The sequence below is a fragment of the Podarcis melisellensis genome (genome assembly GCF_964234715.1).
Source record: "Podarcis melisellensis genome assembly, chromosome: 8".
NCBI classification, from domain to species: domain Eukaryota; kingdom Metazoa; phylum Chordata; class Lepidosauria; order Squamata; family Lacertidae; genus Podarcis; species Podarcis melisellensis.
The window spans coordinates 86,208,249-86,224,458 of NC_138540.1; the positions used below are offsets into that span (position 1 = coordinate 86,208,249).

Below are 16,210 nucleotides of genomic sequence, written 5' to 3' on the forward strand. Positions count from 1 at the left end.
CCCCCCACGGCACTTCTCATCCTTTCTCCCTGGGCTCAGGCCAGCCACGCCCTCCCCCAAAATGTGACTTTTGCTGCCTTTAGTTTCTGTGGGCCTGGAGCAGAGGGGAAGGCAGAACCTCAGCCCACAATGGGATCAGCGGCCATCAGCCTCTCTGAAGAGCCTTGGGGGCCTGGCCCCTTCCCACCGTGGCCCCCCCTTTCCATTCCTCACCTGCAGCGGGTGCGAATCTTCACCACCCAGCACTGGGAAGGGAACTGGGTCCCCCTGCTGGGTTGACAGGCAGCAGGCTGCCTGAGCTCACAACTGGGGGTGGGGGTAGGACGGCTGTGGGCCCCCGCAGTGACTCTCCAGGGTGCCCCAGCCTCACTGCTGTGCCATCCCTGCCTTGGCAAGCCCAGCTTGCTGACGCCACGTGGACACTAGCTGGAAGAGGCTCGGCCGCTCTGAATCGTTGGGGGGCGGAGGGGGAAATGGCAATGGTGATGCCTCCCCACAAGCATGGAGGGGGGGTTTGGTGGGGGGCTGCTGAGCCCTTCTGCCCCCTTTGGCCTCCTCTGACCCCCCCCCCTCCACTCGGCCTTTCATTTCAATGCAGGCCTTTGACACTCGTCTGACTCCAAAGCGCCGGCAGCCTTAGAAACCTCCATTTAGGTGCTTAAAGGTTTTATAATATGACTTCAGAAGCTTTTTGTCCCCTCAAGGAAACCATATTTGGATCGCGACTATAACCTTACAGGACTTTTCCGATCCCGTGCGATGTATGTTCTACAGAATTCAGGGGGGTGGTCCTGGATATAGAGGGAGGGGTGTTACACACACACACACAATCTTTGACGAGGGGGGTTAATAAAGGGGTTTTTTTCCACTTAGTTTCCGTAGTTGTGATAGTTGAGGTTTATTAACTTAATACTGACCCTCTTCAGCGGCTTTAGTTGGGACTGCCTGCCTTCCGCTGCTGTGCTGTGTTTTTATCTGCGATTTCTCTCTCCAGCGCTGGAAGGCAACTGCGATGGCACTTCTCTTCGCCCGGAGGGGACGGGGGGGGGCAGGCTCTGGCTCCCCACCCACCCCGAGCTCACCCACTCAGTTTGTAAAATAAGTTCCGCTTGAGAGGCAAGTCCTCCGGAGCGTCTTTTGTGGGGAGGCGTGCCAGGCGAGAGGGGCCTTCCTTGGGCGTCTCCGCGGTGCCTCCCTCTTCTCCTTCCCTCTGCTGCCCTTGGATTTGTACGGTACGAGCAATAAAAGGTTTTGTTTTTCTTTCTAGGGTGTGTCCTGCTCTTCGTTTTGTGTCACACACGCTGCTTTTCCTTAGAAATGCAAGTGCCAAGCCACACTTTCCAAAAAACCCACCCCCATTAAAAACCCTTATTAATTTTTGCATATATAAAATGAGATGCGTCCCACAACAACTCCTGTTTCCACAGGAGAAGACAGGATTCAGCATTTTGCCAAATGATGCCTAACCAAAAGGGTATTTCTGCTCTGCTTATACACCCAGCCCTCACTTTCCCCATTGCTTGGTTCTCCAGATGCCAGATCATAGGTAGGCAAACTAAGGCCCAGGGGCCGGATCCAACCCAATCACCTCAATCCGGCCCGTGGACGGTCTGGGAATCAGTGTGTTTTTACATGAGTAGAATGTGTGCTTTTATTTAAAATGCATCTCTGGGTTATTTGTGGGGCATAGGAATTCGTTCTCCCCCCCCAAAAAAAATAGTCCGGCCCCCCACAAGGTCTGAGGGACAGTGGACCGGCCCCCTACTGAAAAAATTTGCTGACCCCTGGTTTAGATGCTCCTGGGCCAAACCAGTAGTGCTGTATAGAAGTGAGAGCTGGACCATAAAAAACGCTGATTGCCAAAGAATTGATGCTTTTGAATTATGGTGCTGGAGGAGACCCTTGAGAGTCCCATGGACTGCAAGAAGATCCAACCTCTCCATTCTGAAGGAAATCAGCCCTGAGTGCTCACAGCCCTGAGTGCTCACAGGTCGTGAAGTTGAGGCTCCAATACTTTGGCCACCTCATGAGAAGAGAAGACTCCCTGGAAAAGACCCTGATGTTGGGAAAGATGGAGGGCACAAGGAGAAGGGGACGAGAGAGGACGAGCTACCAGCATGAGTTTCACCAAACTGTGGGAGGCAGTGGAAGACAGGAGTGCCTGGCGTGCTCTGGTCCAACCTTGCATCTGGTCTTTGGGGGAAGTCTAAAGATAATCCTCTTGCCCCTGCAGGTAGCCAAAGTTGGCTGCAGGGTGAGGTGTTTGAGGAGAGACCTTACCTCTCTTGCAAGTCCTGATCCTGCCTGCCTGAGTGTCATTTTCATTAAGCTGAGCTCCTCATCGTTTTAGGCCAGAGCAGTAAGAGAACCCAGAATGCCCCCATGTGCAATGTTACACAAATTGTAGTTGAAAATTAATGGACTAAAATGGCATTCCTGTATGTCTGACGCTAAGCATTTTTTTTAAAAAGTTGATTAATTTCAGTATACATGCTTATAGTACCAGTAATCAGCAGGTGCTGGGCAACTCTTTAAGAGAGCCATTCCTTCAACCTTTGCTCCTGAGGAAGGTGATGCCTCTTCTAATTGTGACATAAAGCAGCTTTTTTAAAAAAATGCTTGCTGCCTTCAGAACTCTTATTTCCAAAATGCACAACACATGCAGACTGAATTGACCAGTCGGTTTAAAAGTCTGCTTGAATCTGCTGCCCAATCCCAGAGCGGCTGGGGTACAAATAATAAAATGGGTATTATAAACATTCTGACTAGCAGGTAAACTCTCTTCAGCCCAGTGGGACTTCTCTCCTAGTAAACATATCTAAGGTTGCACCCCTTTCCTTTTTGTAAACAACATTATTATTTGATCCAGCTCCATCCTTCTAGGCTTCCATGAACAGCCTCCTCCATGGATAATTAATAATAATAATAATTTTTATTTATACCTCCCCCTCCCCAGCCAAGACCAGCCTCAGGGCGGCTGACACCAGGCATAAAAACGATTGAAATGCAACTTAAAAACAAGATTAAAATAGAACATTAAAGTGTGTCTGCTTATGGCAGCAAAGGCACCTCTGGCCCTGCTTGCCTCCTGTGACTGGGGAGGGCCGGCTCCTTTCAGGATGGGAGCCCGTGCTGCCTAAGGCCTGCCCACTGGGTCTGTCTTTGCTAGTTTTTGCTAATTAAGCACAGCTGGAGCTCACTTGGGCCTGACACTCCCCGGCAGAGCTGACCTTCCTTCCTAGCCCTTCCTCCTCCGGGGACCATGTGGGGGGTGCAGGCCAAGCCCACCGCCTTTCAAGAGAGGAGATCCTGGCAGACTGCAAGTTTGTTGGTTTGCTCTTGTGGTGGGGGCTCCTGGGGGGCAGGAGGGTTTGGGGTGGGGTCCTTGGTCTCCCTGCATTTTCCCCCTTTCCACCCTCTCCTGCCAAAGAGATGTAGCTTTTGTAAAAGCCCCTGCGTGGATGTGGGGGTTGGTTTGTTTTTTTGGGGGGAGCACTGTTCTGTTTGGACCGGTGTCTGCAGAACCTGCCTCCCACAGCACCCTAACCCCCCTTACTGGAGCCCCTCATTGGAAGCTGCTTTTCCTGAGCTGAGAGGCCCTGCCACCCATTCCCAGATGTGGCGGGAGAAAGTCCTGCACTCTGCACATGCCCATGAGCTCTATCAGAGCGGCATCCTCCTAGCATTGCAAAGGAGTCTTTCTCCACCATCCTGGCCTCTCTCTTTGCTCCCCTTGGTGGAGAAGATGCTACATTGACTTTCCGGCTTCAAGTTGGGGGTCGAGAGGCTGAAGGTGGGGGTACATTTGCCCTCCAAAAAATCCCAGCTCTGAAGTGGCTGAGTTTTAACTTCCCACATTTTGCTCATGGTCACACCTGTGACCTTCACTTTGTCCGAGATGCTCCTTGACAAAAGCCCATGTGGGGGCTGATGTGGGGGGGGGCCAGAAACCAAAGCGGGGGAGGTCTGCCCCTTTAACTCCTCCCTTAAATATGTTCCATTTTAGGTAGATGAGAAAAGGGAGCCTTTGAAAAGCAAGAACAACAAAGGACTCAGCAGTGAAAAAGGATCAAGGAAGGTAGGTCCTTTAGAGGGTGCTGAGCTGCATTGTTAGAAGACAGGAAACATTTGCAGAGTGGGGGGCAGAGATGCAGCCTTGAAGCCGCCCCCCCAACTTGCTCACCCGGAAGCAATGATGTCGTCATTCCTTAGCTTTGAGCACCCATTCCAGCTCCCTTTAATAGTGAACTTGGGTGCTGAGTGCCAGCAGGATTGGAGCCCCAAGGTTCAAGGTGTTAGTAGAGGGCGCAGAGAAGCACAGCAGACCTTCAGACGAAACAGCCTACGGGGCAACAACACGCGCCTTGCAAGCAAAGAACTGGAGGAGGACTGAGGACGCTCAGTACCTTGGGGTGTGGGGTGTCAGTTGGGAAAGAAAACTCAGGTGGGACAGGTTGGAAGGGGGGGGGAAGGATATCCCAGAGGGGAGAATATTTCTGACCGGCTGAAGCCCCGAATAGGATCAGCCCTCTTAGACTACGCTGCAACATTTTGTTGCAGATTCTGCACTGACCTTCACTTGGAAGTCATTGCCGTGGGAGGGAGGGAGGTAAAGGAGCTTTGCATATGCTTTGCATATGCTCAAAAACAAACAGCCTCTACTTTCAGCTGGGTGTTGGCACTGCAGAGGTAAGTTCTGAGAAATGCAAAGTCCCAAAGATGGGAGGTGAGCAACGCAGACCTCTTGTCTCTTTCCCCTGCAACACCCTTGGAAGATAGGAGATCAGGGGCTGAACATTTGCCACGTATATTGGGGCATCAAGTGACCACGTGAGCCAGCTAGAACACCTATTGTCTACTGCGTTTCTATCCCAGCCTTTTCTCCAAAGGGTTCCAGGTGGTTCCCTCCTCATCTAACCTAGGGTTACCAGACGTTCCTGGGGACAGTCCCCGGATTTGCAAATCTGTCCCCGGGAAACATGGCAGCCTCAGCAGCCCGGAGCCAGCCTGGTAGCGCAGTTGGCTCTGGCTGGCTCCAGGCTGCTGACTGCCACTGCCAAAAGGGAACCGGGGACATCTGGCAGTACAGCTCTCCTGCCCCCTTCCCCCTTTGTTTTGACTGATAGGGGAGGCTCAGGAGTTCTGGGCAGGTGGCTGTTGCCCAGGAGGGGCACAAGACACGCGGTTTCTCTGCCGGGCAGGGTGCAAAGCCCTTCTTTCGCATCCTTTTTTAAAAAAAAATAATATTTATTACTTTTAAACACTACAAAAAAGGAAAGAAAAAAAGAAGAAAAAAACACAATACAATACAATGTAAAAACATTACACAACACTAACGAAACAAAAACAATTTAAAACACACATCATACCATTTCAATGTCTTCTCTTTCATTCACTTGTTTCCACAACCTCCTCACACCTCCCTTTTTGTATTCCACTTCTATTAATTGTTTCAGCAATTCCTTTCCATCTTCCTCTATTTTCTATCATATAATTATCTTAACATATTTTAACCTTATTTTCCCTTTAATACTCTAATAATCTATTCATACTTAATTCCTTATAACATTTCTACTAAAGCCATATAACTTCATTCCAACATTTTTCTAACACTCATTAATTTTACAGTATTTCTATAAATAGTCTTTAAACTTTTTTCCAGTCTTCTTCCACCATCTCTTCTCCCTGGTCTCGGATTCTGCCAGTCATCTCCGCCAGTTCCATATAGTCCCTCAACCTGCTGATCTTTCGCATCCTATGAAACATAAATGTGCAGAGTTTTTAAAAAACTGGGCAACGGCACACTGCCCACCCGTGACTCCCAAGCCTCCCCCAATCTCCTGTCCCCTTTGTTTTGACAGATCGGGGGAGCAGCGGGCGGACAGCCATTGCCCAGTTTTTTTAAAAACTCTGTGCATTTATGTTTCACAGGGTGCAAAAGAAGGGCTTTGCACCTTTATGCAATATGCATGTGTGCTTGGGCCAAGGGTCTTTCGCCTCACCATCCCCACTACTGACTCCCTGTTGCTACTCAGCTTCGGGGGGAAAAGTGTCCCCGGATTCATCTGGTAACCATAATCTAACCCCCACAACAACCCTGAGAGGTAGGTCAGGCTGAGAGAGGCAGCGACTGGCACCCAAGGTGAGCGTTGTGACTGAGCTGGAGATTTGAACCCTGGTCTCTCCCAGGTCCTGGTCCAGTGCTCTAACCACTACACCACGCTGACACATTGGTGGTGGCCCCAGTTGTGCTCCTGCTTACAATCCCAGGCTGCAAGGCTCTGAGGAGGCCTTTTAAGATGCAGGAGCTGGTTCACGGAGCCCTGCTCTGCCTCTGCAGGGGTCACAGGTCCAATCTAGTGCTCTTGCGGCCAAACTGTGGTGCTGTGGTTGAGAGTCTTGGCCCGGGAGCTGGGAGAGACCAGGGTTCGAATCCCCACTTGGCCTGGGTGAGAGCCAGTGCCTCTCGGCCTGAAACATTACGCCACCTTGAGCTCCTTGGAGGGGAAAAAAACGGGATAAAAATGCAATCAATCCATCAATCGGCCCCCACCCCACCGCACCCCAAATCTCTCTTACAGCGGAAGGTCCCCGGGAGTCATGAGAGGGACGTTGCTTCTGAGAAGCCGGGCACTGTCTGCCCCAGGACCTCAGCAGAGCCGGCTTTGCAAAGAGGTAAGGGAGCTCCAGGCAAAATAGTTTGCAGGATGGGGTAAAAGTTGGGAGGCCTGATGGGGAGGGAACAAGAGTTGGCCTGGGGACGCTTCCCATATTGCCTCCTGCCTACTGCTTCCCCCTCTCCACAGGCTGTGAATTTTAAGTAGTCCTAATCCAAAGCCCATTAATTCTTACCAAAGTGTCTGGAAATGGTGAAGCCCTGAAGATAAGAGAAGAGAAAACTTTATTCACTTTAGCCAATGGCCATAACAACAGTAAAACATTACAGTATATGCAAAAAGGGGAATTTGATACAAGAGCACAATTTAAAGTCCTGAATCAGCCATCAGTTGTTGTTGTTGTTTAGTCATTTAGTCGTGTCTGACTCTTCGTGACCCCATGGACCAGAGCACGCCAGGCACTTCTGTCTTCCACTGCCTCCCGCAGTTTGGTCAGACTCATGTTTGTAGCTTCGAAGACACTATCCAACCATCTCGTCCTCTGTCGTCCCCTTCTCCTTGTGCCCTCCATCTTTCCCAACATCAGGGTCTTTTCCAGGGAGTCTTCTCTTCTCATGAGGTGGCCAAAGTATGATGTCTCCACTTTTTAAGATGCTGTCTAGGTTTGTCATTGCTTTCCTCCCAAGAAGCAGCCATCAGTTAGTGGCCCTTATTCTGATTGCCCCTGCCAAAGTGCCAAGACGTTGACTCGCTTTTTCCATACAAAGGGTGGCAAACATATACCATCAGCCCTAGAAGTCTTCCAAGCTAAACCCCTGGCACAGCTACTATATGGGGCTCAGATTTGGACTGGTAACCACCTTAGCACTTTGGAAGCTCTTCAATCAAAGTTTCTAAGGCAGATTTTTTCCGTACCGCCATGCGTCCCAAACGCATCGTTGAGACTGGAGGCAAGTCTCCCTTCAGTAGAAATATGGACTTGATGCCCCAAAGGACGCTGCCCATCTCCCTGCTCCCCTTGTCCCACAACAGGGTCCTTCAGGCATGGGGGGCGGGCCTTGCACCCAGTCCCATCTCGACCCATTGCATCTGGCACAGCAACATGCAGAAGCAGCCGGGTGCTTTGCAGAGAGCTCAGGTGAGCAAGCCAAACCGCACCACAGCGGCTGTCTCTTTCCTCTCCCACCCCAGCTGCTCCCGCCTCTGAGGTCCTTGTGGAGGAGCTCTCGCAAGCCATGTTGCGCCTGGGCATGGGTCTGGAGAAGGAGTATGCCTATGACATCTTCAGCAACCTGATGGTAAGTTGGAGGGGGGGTGACTGTTGAGATACTACCAGGGAGACGGGGGCATCAGGTGGGGCTCCGAACAATCACCGGTCTCCTGTGGAACAGCATCAGTCAATTAGCGACACGAGCTTCAGATACGTTCCAAGACCCGTGCACACCCTTTCAGCAGGGTGTGTAAATCTTCCACAATGGAAGAAGCAGACAGAGAGAGCATATTTACAGCTTTATTCAGCTTAGTTCAGGAACAAAGGGAAACATGACTGCTTGCCTTCGTATCCAGCAAAACAGCTGCATATCAAAAGCTACATGCAATGGAAGTTCCTAGCAAGAGCTGGAAGTAAACAGGCATGTGATACACAAACGTCATGCCTGTACCCTTTTAAGGTGGAATGGAGCTATATCCTAACAGTGACTTCCATCCTGAGGACCAGTGTTGGAATCCCCGCCTCCCAAGAGAGGCCCCTGTGGGCCAGTGGCGTAGCATGGGGGGTGCAGGGGGGGCCGGCCGCACCGGGCGCAACATCTGGGGGTTAGGGAAATCCACGGGTTAGGGGCACAAATCCACGGGTTAGGGGGTGCAAATCCATGGGTTAGGGGGCGCAAGTTACTTGCCTTGCCCCGGGTGCTGACAACCCACGCTACGCCACTGCTTGGGCTGACCTCTCTCAGAGGATTTTGGGTGGGGCTGTTGTCCTCTCTCCCTGCCATGGGGGCTTTCCAAAGGCCCCTTGCTTGGCTGGTAGGGGACTCAGAATTTTAGAGTTGGACGAGACCTCCAAGGTTCCTATAGTCTGACCCCCTGCAGTGCAGGAATGTCACCCAAAGCACCTATGACAGATGGCCATCCAGCCTCCGTTTACAAATGAAGGGGAGTCCACCACCACCGCTCAGCTGTCAAACAGGTCTTACCACCAGGAAGGTGGGATTAACAGATCCACATTAATTGTCAAGTTGGATGGGACCTCCAAGGGTCCTCTAGACTGACCCTCTGCAGTGCAGGAATCTTTTGCTCCAACCTACGACCCTCAGATTAATAATAAATAATAATAATTTTTTATTTATACCCCACCCTTCCCGGTTCAGAAAACCGGGCTCAGGGTGGCTAACAACCAATTTAAAACACTTCATTGTAAAAGCAGCGTAAAATACAGTATAAAAACATGAATAACAATAAAATTAAACTATGGTTATTCATGGACCTTAAAGTCCTCTGCGGGGCAGACCAGGAGAGGCGGTCCTGTAAATACAAGTGCCCTAAGAGCCCTAAGAGCTTCCTGTCCTACTGAGTGACAGCTCTCACAGCTCCCTTGCTTTGTCCTCTCCCAAAGGACGGAGGTTTATGAGAAGAAGGGAAGGGGGGTGCATCAACCTCAGGGCTCCTTTCTCCCCCCCTTTCCTCCCCACAGCAGAAGCAGCCTCATTACGCCTTCCGGGGGCTTGACATGCCCAGGTCTGTGACGGGGGAGATGCGCGGTCTCATCATCGACTGGCTGGTGCAAGTACATGTAGGTACCAGCAGGAAACCCCCCCCCCAATGTCTTCCCCCCCCCTGGAAGAGCGGGTGGGGAAGTTTGTTTGGGGTGGGGCTGCAGGAGGCCCTGTGTTTCCATCCCCTTGCAGCAGACTCAGGTGGGCAGGGAGGCATCCAGGGCCGGCTCTGCAATGAGACAAGGTGAGGCAGGCACCTCCGGTGGCAGAATGGGAGGGGCGGCAGGTTTGGCTCCCTTCCCTTGCTGGAGAGGCAAACTTCTGCCCTGAAGGGGGTCTTGGAGCAAGCAAGAGTTGGGGGCTTGGTGGAGCCTTTGTTGTGGGGCAGGATATAGGGGAATGGCGGCCCCAAAGTCATAGAATCACAGAGCTGAAGAGTTGGAAGGGACAAGGAGAAGGAGGAGCTGGACTGGGATGCTCTGTGGCAGAAAGTTGTGTCTAATCCTGCTTCTGCCCACCACCCAGGAATACCTGGCCCTGGCAGACGAGACTCTCTTCCTGGCCGTCTACCTCTTCAACGCCTACTTGAAAGCCGGCCGAGTGCGAATCTCCACCCTGCAGCTCCTGGCTGCCACCTGCCTCTTCCTGGCCTGCAAGGTAGAGGAGAGCAGTTGCCCTCAGGTGAGCAGGAGGCCCCAGGTGGGAGGGGGAGCCTCTGGTGCCCGGTCTGGGGAGGGGGGCTGCCCTAGACTCTCACCTCTAGGAGAGGCAGTTGAGACTCTGTGCCTGTCAAGGGGACAGTTCACACTGAATAGCTGTGGCTGGGCTGTGGCCTTAGTTGTGGGGCTTCCTCTGGTGGGCTGATCCTGCACAGCTCAGGGGGTCCAGGCCGGCTCCTCTCCTGCCCCTCTCCTGCAAATGAGCACCTTGTGGGGGGTAGGCAGGGAGGCCAAGGGCAGGAGGAGGAGAGTCAGACAGGCACCTCTCCCATCGCCTCCCAGCTTATTTTTTTTACTTGCTATGTTTTGTCGATTATAAACGCCTTGTTGATTTGTTAATCATATTGTCAACACACTGCTGTCATCTCCACGAGGGCTGCGAGATCCCAGGGGTTGGGGGGGGCACACTTTCCAGGGTCCATGTTCCTCTCTGGGACAATGAGGCACAGCAGAGAGTGCAGTGTGTTCATGAAATATGGTTTTATTTGCCCATATATGTGACCTGCACCTTGATGGGAGGATTCCAGAACATTTGCATCCTATGGGGTTTTGCTACCCCGTCCTCAAGGAGCGTTGGACTCAAAAGGACAGCAAAAAGCCACACCCTGCGTCTCTTGCTTCTAGACTGTCACTCCCCAGCTCTCTTGGAGTTCTGCCCCCACCTTCTCCTTCTCGCTGTTACTCCAAGGAGCTCCCGCCAGCCCATGCCATTCAAAGTTGAAACCCTAAACCTCTGCCTGATTCCTTGATGGACCATCACTGACCTTTGGCCCCTGCTGATGGCCAAAGTTTAGCCCAAACGTAACTCTAAATTTTACTACATTCAGGAATGATGGGGAGGCTGTGGCACCCAGGAATTTAGGGGAATCTGGCCCCCCAAACCCATTACAATATAATATGACATGCTGTAATCAGGCGATGTTTAGCTTATTTTTATGTCATTTTTAATAAGTCTCCCACCGTATTTCAAAGCATTTATCATCATAAACATTTTCTTTTGACGTACAATGTTACTTTTTGATTTCCCACCCCTCCTTTCGTAATGTTTATTTTTTAGCTGTTTTATCGCACACATATTTTTACTACCCAAAGCCCACGAATCTGCTGCTTATTATTTCACAGTTTGGCTTATTCTTTTTTAGTAGGTAGTTTGTTAAATATTGTTTCTTGGGTTTTACTTGTTTCGCTGATGATCATGGGATCTAGGCTGTACTTGTGATGTCCTGTCACGTTGCTGTCACTTATTGTTTGTGAGCCCCTTTGGGATTCACTTGAATGGAAAGTAGCCAGGGAAATGCAATCACAGAGGCAAAGAATCGCTGGAAGGGACCCCCAGAGGTCATTCAGTCCAACCCCCTGCAATGCAGGAACCGCAGCTGAAGCACCCATGGCAGGTGGCCACCCAACCGCTGCTTAAAAACAGCCTTGCGAGGGAGACTGCCCACCCCTTGCTGCCGCTGTCTCACCTTCTCCCCTCCAGCCGTCCCAGCTCTGCTTCATGATGGAGGACTCATTCAACCAGAAGGAGCTTCTGCGCATGGAGCGCAAGATCTTGGCCCGCCTGAAGTTCGAGCTGCACTATGCCAACCCTGTCCACCTGCTGCACCTGCTGGCAGAAGTGGGCCATTGCGCCAGGGAGGTGAGTGTCGGGCGGGCAGGCAGGGGTCTCCCAGGCCACAGCTGACCCCTCGCTCTCCCTCTTAAGGAGATTCTGGGACTCAGAATGTAGCGTTCCCAAAGCAAGGAAGGATTGGACTCTGATTAATAAAATACACAAGACTCTGGGAGGAGTGCGTATAATAATAATTCCTGTCCACCCCTCGGCCCGGGTCGTTTTATTCACAAAATAACTTTTTACACTGTGTTCGTAAGAACCAATCAGATTTCCTCTGAGCATTTCAAAAAACCCCACGTGGGACAAAGTTAAAGTTAAAACTACAAAGAAACTATTTCCTACTTGAGCATGCATAATAAAGATAAAGGGACCCCTGACCATTAGCTCCAGTCGTGACTTGACTCTTGGGTTGCGGCGCTCATCTTGCTTTATTGGCCGAGGGAGCCGGCGTACAGCTTCCAGGTCATGTGGCCAGCATGACTAAGCTGCTTCTGGCAAACCAGAGCAGCGCATGGAAATGCCGTTTACCTTCCCGCTGGAGCGGTACCTATTTATCTACTTGCACTTTGACGTGCTTTCGAACTGCTAGGTTGGCAGGAGCAGGGACCGAGCAACGGGAGCTCACCCCGTGGCGGGGATTTGAACCGCTGACCTTCTGATCGGCAAGTCCTAGGCTCTGTGGTTTAACCCACAGCGCCACCTGCGTCCCTTAGCATGCATAGTAGTCCAGAGTAAATAAAAGAGGAAGCAAGGAGGAATGCTTTTAGGAAACCCTGGAGGTCATAAATAGGAGAGGCAGGATGGCAGTGTTTACCATCTCCTTGTGAACTCTCTTCCTGGCCCTTAAGATCTATCTAAAGATTAAACTATGTCAAAGTAACCTACTATCTTTATGTACTGAGGCTGCCTGATGAAGCAACTGGCCTGTGTTTCAGAATGTCTATACGTGCCTGTCGGGTGTAGAGAAATGTGCAGTAGAGGAAAAATGGCAGAGGTGCAGAGGCTTGTGGGATTTGATCAGAAATTATTGTCAATGAATCAAACCAATCAATGTGATGCTTTCATTGCGGACACAATGGCTTGATGCATATTTCATAATTCCTCACAGTAATCCCATCTGATCACTACATCAGAAGTCAGACCCTTTCCTCCCCGAGTGCAGCTTCTGCACATGCTCAGAGTCAAGGACGCTGCTGCTCCTCCACTTGCCTCCTGCTCCTGGCCTGACCTGAGGGCAGGGGCTGGTGAGGGCAGGACTCCTGGGTCCCCCTTCCCCCTACTTCCTCTTCCTCCTGCCCCTCCCTCCAGGTGCGCCTCTTGGCCATGTACTTCCTGGAGCTTTCTCTGGCGGACGGTGACTGCCTGCGTTTTGAGCCCGCACAGCTGTCTCTGGCTGCCCTGGGCCTGGCACAGACGGTGCTGCCAGAAGAGGGCGCCAGGCTCTGGGACGCTCTCCAGGAAGGTGCCCTGAACCTCCACTCGTACAGGTAGGAGCAGACCCCTGGACCCCCTGGGAGGGGGGAGGAGGCAGCACAGGAGGAGCTCACCTGCCGGCGTGTTTTCTGGGAGGCTGGCGATTCTCTGTGCCGGAATTCATGCCAACAGGACAAAGACTTTTCGGTTATGAATAGGTTTTGTAATTCTAGGATTCAGAAGCTGCTTCTCAGGCCACTCTAGAGGCTTATGCCAAGTCACCAATATATTTCAGTCTTGGAAAGTGGCCTGCTATGCCCTTTTTAATTTATTGTTATCGATTTAGCTGAAATTCCTGCATTTCAGGGGTTTGGACCAGATGACCCAACTCTACAATGCTAAGATTCCAAGAACCTATGAAGAGCCTGGCTGCCCCATCCAGTCCCATAGCCTAGTCTCTCAGCGGTCAGCCAGCCGGCGGTCATTTGGGGAACCCCACAAGCACCCCAGCACCTGCTACTCAGAAGCATCACTGCCTCCTGTGAGAGGGGGTTCCGTAGGTGCTGCATGAAGGATGACGATATTTTCTCTTTCAGGGTGGGCCAGGAAGCCCCCTGCTCAAATCTTGCCTCACTGCTGAGTGGGAGAGTGTGCTGTTGTGAGAATGTTCAGGGAAGCAGGAGAGGATATATTGTTTGATTATAGCCTTTCCAACTTGCGTTAACAAGTTCACAATTTAGCAGAGTAACAGTCCCCTTTTTAAACTTGCAGCGGATGTGTTTGCTCAGGCTCGCGAAAGCCTCTATAATAACTTTTCTGGTATTTCCCCCTTATTCCCTCATAAAAGATAAGACACGACACAGTCTTCTATAAAAGTATAAAAAGAGTTTACTCACATTCTGTTCACAATCGGATCCCAGAAGGCAGACTTAGCTTAGAAAAGTAACATACACCTGGAAACTATCTCATATGGAGACAGCCCTTCTGTCCTCTTAGCTGTAATCTGTAAGCCAAGAGAGCATTTTGGCTAAGCAGATGTTGCTTCTTTGATGCATGCAGTCAAAGAGAGAGAGATGGCTGCCCTGTCCTGTGCTTTTGTCATTACCTGCACAGGTGAGGCCACGCCCACCTCTAATCACATGCAGAGGAAGTCTGTCCCAGCCCAGAAGGAAACAGGAAGTTTACCTGCTGGCTGGACAAACATTCCTCCCTGTGTGTACTCTAGGAATTCCTCCCCATGTTCACTCTAGGAATGTTGTACTTGACTGCTCTTGTGTTTCACATCCCACAGCTCTGGCAAGCTGCCCGCTCTGCCTTTGTCCCTTATGGGGGGTGATACTATCTTGTTGCTGCAGGGACTTATGGGGTGATGATGCTTGGCTTTTACAGGGAGTTCTGCGCCTGGCCTGTGATTCTTGGGTCCTTTTTGCTGCAGTGATGCTCTCTGGCTGGCTGTTCAGAGGTCATTGGTTCATATAATTGTAGAGTTGGAAGAGACCATGTGGGTCATCTAGTCCAACCCCCTTCTGGATCAGGCCAAGGAACCTGTCTAGTCCACCATCCTGTTCTCACAGCAGCAGGAGAGTTGCCTGTGGGAAACGGGCAAGCAGGATTTGAATGCAAGAACAACACTCTTCCCTCCTTCATTCAGAAGCATCGCTGCCTCCCTTTCTGCCTCTCTCTCATTGCAGTGAGTCTGAGCTGTCGGCAGTGCACCCTCCCATGGCCAAGGCTGCCCTGCGGGGGCCCAGCTCCACCCTCCGCGCCACTTTCCTGAAATACTCGCGGCCTCAAAAGCTCTGCACCAGCACCAGCCCCGCCATCACGGCCTCCGAGTACCTGAGCTGCTTCCTGGGAAGCCCCACTCCATGAAGAGGGGCCTGCTGTGGGTCTGCCTGTAGAGCCCATCGCACCCATTGCAGGGCGAGAGGACCTTTCCCAGGCCTGGTCCATGGAAGAAGCATGGGGTGGGGTGGACCAGAGCCTTCAGGTGGGGAGGGGAGGGGATGGGGCCAGGAGCCCAAGCAGAGTCCTTGGGAGACAATTCAGGTGGGGGTGGTATTCTCTCTCTCTCTCTCTCTCTCTCTCTCTCTCTCTCTCTCTCTCTCTCTCTCTCTTTCTTTCTTTCTTCCTTCATCTCTTCACAGTGACCCCACCCTCCCTGGCACTTTCTGCCTCCCCCCAATCTTAACAGATTGGTTTTAAAAAAGAGTAGATAACTGTAAGAAAACAGGACTCTGGAAGTGTTTAATAAAGTGTGTTTTGTTCTCTCTTGCTCCTCCTATTATCTCTTCATGGCAAGGTCTGTCAGTTCCCTTGGAAGTGGAGCCGGAATCTCAGGCCCCTCTTGGCAGGGGTGGTGGGTGTGGGGGGAATCTCTCCCCACCCTTCTATTGTAGCCCAGTGGTGAAGCGTTTAAGTTACGTCCCAGGAAGGCCCCAGTTCGAATCTTACCTCTATGATTTAAAATTGTTTTCATGGTAAAACGTTGCAAAATAAACAGAACATTGCAAATTTAAATGAAGGCATTACATAGTCGGAAGGCTTGATGAGCCTTCTCTTCTGCCCCCCAACCCACTGCTTCCTCACTGCTTCCTCCGCTGTAAATACAGAGACCGTAACACCGATGGTCCACTAAGGGTGACTGCAAGCTGCCTGTCACAAGTGATGTTCTGCCATCTTTCTGGTCAAAATTCCTGCATTGCTCTTCAGACATCACTAGCAGGCGAGCTGGATAAACATTCTTCCCACTCAGAAGGAGCCATTCCCTTCCAGATGTGCCCTGGCATTATAGAATCATAGAATGATAGAGCTGGGAGGAGCCACGAGGGGCATCTAGCCCAACCCCCTGCAACGAAGGAATATTTTGCCCAGCGTGAGACTTGAACCCATGGCCCTGAGATTGAGTCTCCCAACTGAGCTACCCCACCTGTCTGCCTGCAGGTGGCTCCAGTTCCTGGCAGCTTCTCCAGGAACGGCTGGCACTCGACCCCTGCCTTGGACCTCTAGGCAGCCATGGTCTGGCCTGGTTACAGCAGGGGTTGGACTAGATGACCCCTGGGTGTCCCGTTAGGAGACTGCAATTCGGGGTCTTCTCATGAGGCAGCTTCCAGCGCTTCTCCGTCAGAAACC

General features: G+C 51.5%; 1 protein-coding gene across 1 annotated transcript; it reads left to right on the forward strand.

Moving 5' to 3' along the window:
• Nucleotides 1–129: 129 nt before the first annotated feature.
• CCNP (cyclin P) lies at nt 130–14,987 on the forward strand (the record flags this gene model as incomplete). The annotated part of the gene is made up of 10 exons (XM_081921795.1): nt 130–222; nt 2,234–2,254; nt 4,007–4,078; nt 6,582–6,675; nt 7,809–7,915; nt 9,310–9,408; nt 9,857–10,012; nt 11,531–11,689; nt 12,974–13,152; nt 14,770–14,987. The coding sequence occupies 10 exons, from the start codon at nt 130–132 to the stop codon at nt 14,948–14,950; spliced, it is 1,161 nt and encodes a 386-aa protein (XP_081777921.1). The 3' UTR covers nt 14,951–14,987.
• Nucleotides 14,988–16,210: the final 1,223 nt, after the last annotated feature.